This window comes from Lactuca sativa, chromosome 4, assembly GCF_002870075.4.
Source record: "Lactuca sativa cultivar Salinas chromosome 4, Lsat_Salinas_v11, whole genome shotgun sequence".
NCBI classification, from domain to species: domain Eukaryota; kingdom Viridiplantae; phylum Streptophyta; class Magnoliopsida; order Asterales; family Asteraceae; genus Lactuca; species Lactuca sativa.
The window spans coordinates 149,779,308-149,782,375 of NC_056626.2; the positions used below are offsets into that span (position 1 = coordinate 149,779,308).

At 36.0% G+C, this 3,068-nt stretch overlaps 1 protein-coding gene across 1 annotated transcript; it reads left to right on the plus strand.

Annotated features, from left to right (window-relative positions):
- Positions 1–370: 370 nt before the first annotated feature.
- LOC111892199 (vegetative cell wall protein gp1-like) lies at positions 371–1,754 on the plus strand. Its single transcript, XM_023888271.3, has one exon. The coding sequence runs from the start codon at positions 485–487 to the stop codon at positions 1,667–1,669; it is 1,185 nt and encodes a 394-aa protein (XP_023744039.1). The 5' UTR covers positions 371–484; the 3' UTR covers positions 1,670–1,754.
- The last annotated feature ends 1,314 nt before the right edge of the window (positions 1,755–3,068 follow it).

The window sequence follows — 3,068 nt, forward strand, 5'->3', positions numbered from 1 at the left end:
TATATGAAGTTTTGTTTCTTTCTAAAAGCCAATAAAATTTATGATTATATTTTAATTTACCGTATACGTCAAAAAAATATTATAAACATAAAAAAAGGTCAAAACTATCAAATACTGTCTGTGTACGTGTGGATTATAGTTGTTATCAAGCATTAAAATAGGCACGTAAAACTATGAGAAAACGCTCATTCAATTTAATTCAATCCAATCCTCATAATACTACTATTTATGTAGTGTATCGATTATCGTAAATTATACAACAAGTGTAAACATCTTCTATGACACCATTCATTTACACCCATGCTTTTCAGCTACGTCTCCATTTTCGTCTAACACGATTTGATTTTTCATACCATATTTACTGTCTTCAAAAAATATATAATACTGATTAAATGATACGTTAATATTATATTTCTTTTAACTATATATACTTTAAGATAAAAGTAGAAATCTATCAACCCACAAACACATCAATCGCTCAACAATGGTGGTGCAACACCACATTCTAGTGTTCATATGGCTTTCATTACTCTTGGTTACTTCGTCTATTTCCGAACCCATCTCCACCGATCACCACCGTCAGTTTGATGTGGACAAGAGAACAATAAATCGATCTCCGGTGAGGAGCCGTGGAAGAGCACGTAGCCGTGGTGGTGGCGGTGGTCGAAGGGTGGGTGGCGGTGGTCAAAGGGTGGGTGGTGGTGGTAGATCAAGAAACGGAGGTGGATCATTAAACTGTGACCCATTGTACGAGTATCTATTTGGAAGATGTGGTCAATGGCCTTTCTCTCGTACTTCCCCTAACAACCCTTTTTTATCCCGGCCTTCCCCTCGCCGTCCGCCACCTTTACCTCCACCGGTAATCCCGTCTCCGCCACCTGCTGTTCCACCTCCATCTCCTGCGCCTGCTTCACCATCACCACCACCTCCCGTGGTTCCTTCTCCTCCTCCACCTGATCCATCGCCTCCGCCGCCACTTGTTGCTTCACCACCACCACCGGTCCCAACTCCACCTGTTTTGTCTCCACCTCCAGACTACACCCTTCCTCCTGCCGTACCTGAACTACCTCCTGGTAATCCGTTTCAGGCCCCACCATTGGTCCCAATATCGTTTTCGCCGCCTTGGATTGGTGATTTTAGTCCTCCGTCGCCGATAGTTCCTATATCATTCTCACCACCAGCCGACAATACCAATCCGCCGGACTTCTCTTTCCTGCCACCACTCGTTCCTATATTTTCTCCACCGCAAGGAGGCACCGGAACACTTCCAGAGTTGCCGCCGATTGTCGATCCTGGACAGCAGTTTCCGCCGGTAGTTGACCCTGGACAACCGTTTCCGCCGGTAGTTGACCCTGGACAGCAGTTTCCACCGGAACTCAACCCCGGACAACAATTTCCACCCGTAATTGACCCTGGACAACAGTTTCCACCGGCATTCGACCCTGGCCAACAGTTTCCACCGCAACTGCCGTTTACGTTTACACCTCCGGTAGAATGGGCAACGCCATTACCGGGGATAGAGCAGTCGCCAGAAATCATAATGCCACCACCGGTGGATGAGAATCCAATGACAGAAGGGCAGCCGTTGTTTTCAACGAGTACGCCGGAAACACGAGAGGTTCCGTTGGATCTGCCACCAGAAGGGATGGATTCTCCCCCGCTAGCTTAATCAACTTGAGCGTATGACCTTTAATTTTAGCTTGTAACATATTTTCTGCCTTGTTTTTATTCAGTCAAAGCTAATGTTATCTAAATTAACATGGTGTGACGATGAGGATTGTACCGCGGGGAACACTAAAATAAAAGTAATTTATTTTTTTTTGATTAAGTTAGGTGTATTTTGGAATTGTTTTTTAAATTTTAAAAGGAATTTTGATAAAAGGATTTATTGAATTATGATTTTTTTAAATGAGTTTTTTTAAAAAGATAATCGGATTACCTTGGGAAAAGCCAATAATTTAAAAGATGTTTGGTTAGTTTATATTATATATGATAAATCCAAAATGATTTATGTTTTTGTTTTTTCCGAGTAAAAATATATGCAGTCTGTGGATCATATTTGTAAACATTTGCATTAAAAGAGGTAGACCAAACGTATGTAGTTTGAAAGAAGAAGATTCTTTGTTTTTTAACGTCTAAAGAGTTTTAGAATAAACTAAAATCTAATTAAACTGATTTAAAAAAAAACTTTAAAGAGTTTTTCAATAATTTTATGACTTTATTATAGATAATTAACAAATATTGATTATTGTATAAAAAGTGAAAATAAAATAGTAAGAATTATTATATATATTTGATAAAAACCAACAATTTTTTGGTGGTAAAGTTTTACCTAAACATTGTAATAAGGGATAAAAGAATTTTAACACATAACATGAATGCAAATAAACTTTGATTTTAAATGAAAATTTTCAAAGTTTTTATTTTACTTTGTCAATTAAATCAATTAAAAACTGACCATAAAAAAATATTCCAAAAAATGAATGATGCTACATTAAATAATGTTTTATAAAATTTTGCATAAAAAATACCCTATCAGTCCCATATTAATAGCCAATGTTTCCTTTTTAGTTTGTTCCAAAATAAAAGCCTACTTCTAAAAATAAATATCATTTTTACCAAAATACCTCTCATTATTAGTTAACATACCATGGAATAAAATACAACAAAAGGTTTCAATTGTCATTTCATTTAAGAAAGTTAGTGATGATTAATGTTTTCTTAAATGGTTTTTGTCTGTGGACAATAATTTTGGGAATGAGGGTGTATAAGACAATATTATAATATTTTTTTTCATATCTATATAAACAGCTATACTAACTATTATTGTAATTAAATATTTATTTATAAATTTGGCACAAAGGTCATGATTGTGTTGACGAACCTTTTTTTCTTTAAGTATTGTAACTTCTTTCTTTCAAATTATTTATCATAGATAAAGTTAGAATAAATATAAGTTTAGAAAAGCAAAAAAACAAAAACAAAAGTATATGTGTTTTTTAGGTTAGAAGATGTCTGAAGAGGTTTGAAGACTCTGGTCCACATTTGCGTCAAGAAGAGGACACATA

Bases quoted from the DNA above. Each gene is read 5' to 3' on its own strand.
- LOC111892199 (XM_023888271.3), top strand. From the start codon at position 485: ATGGTGGTGCAACACCACATTCTAGTGTTCATATGGCTTTCATTACTC.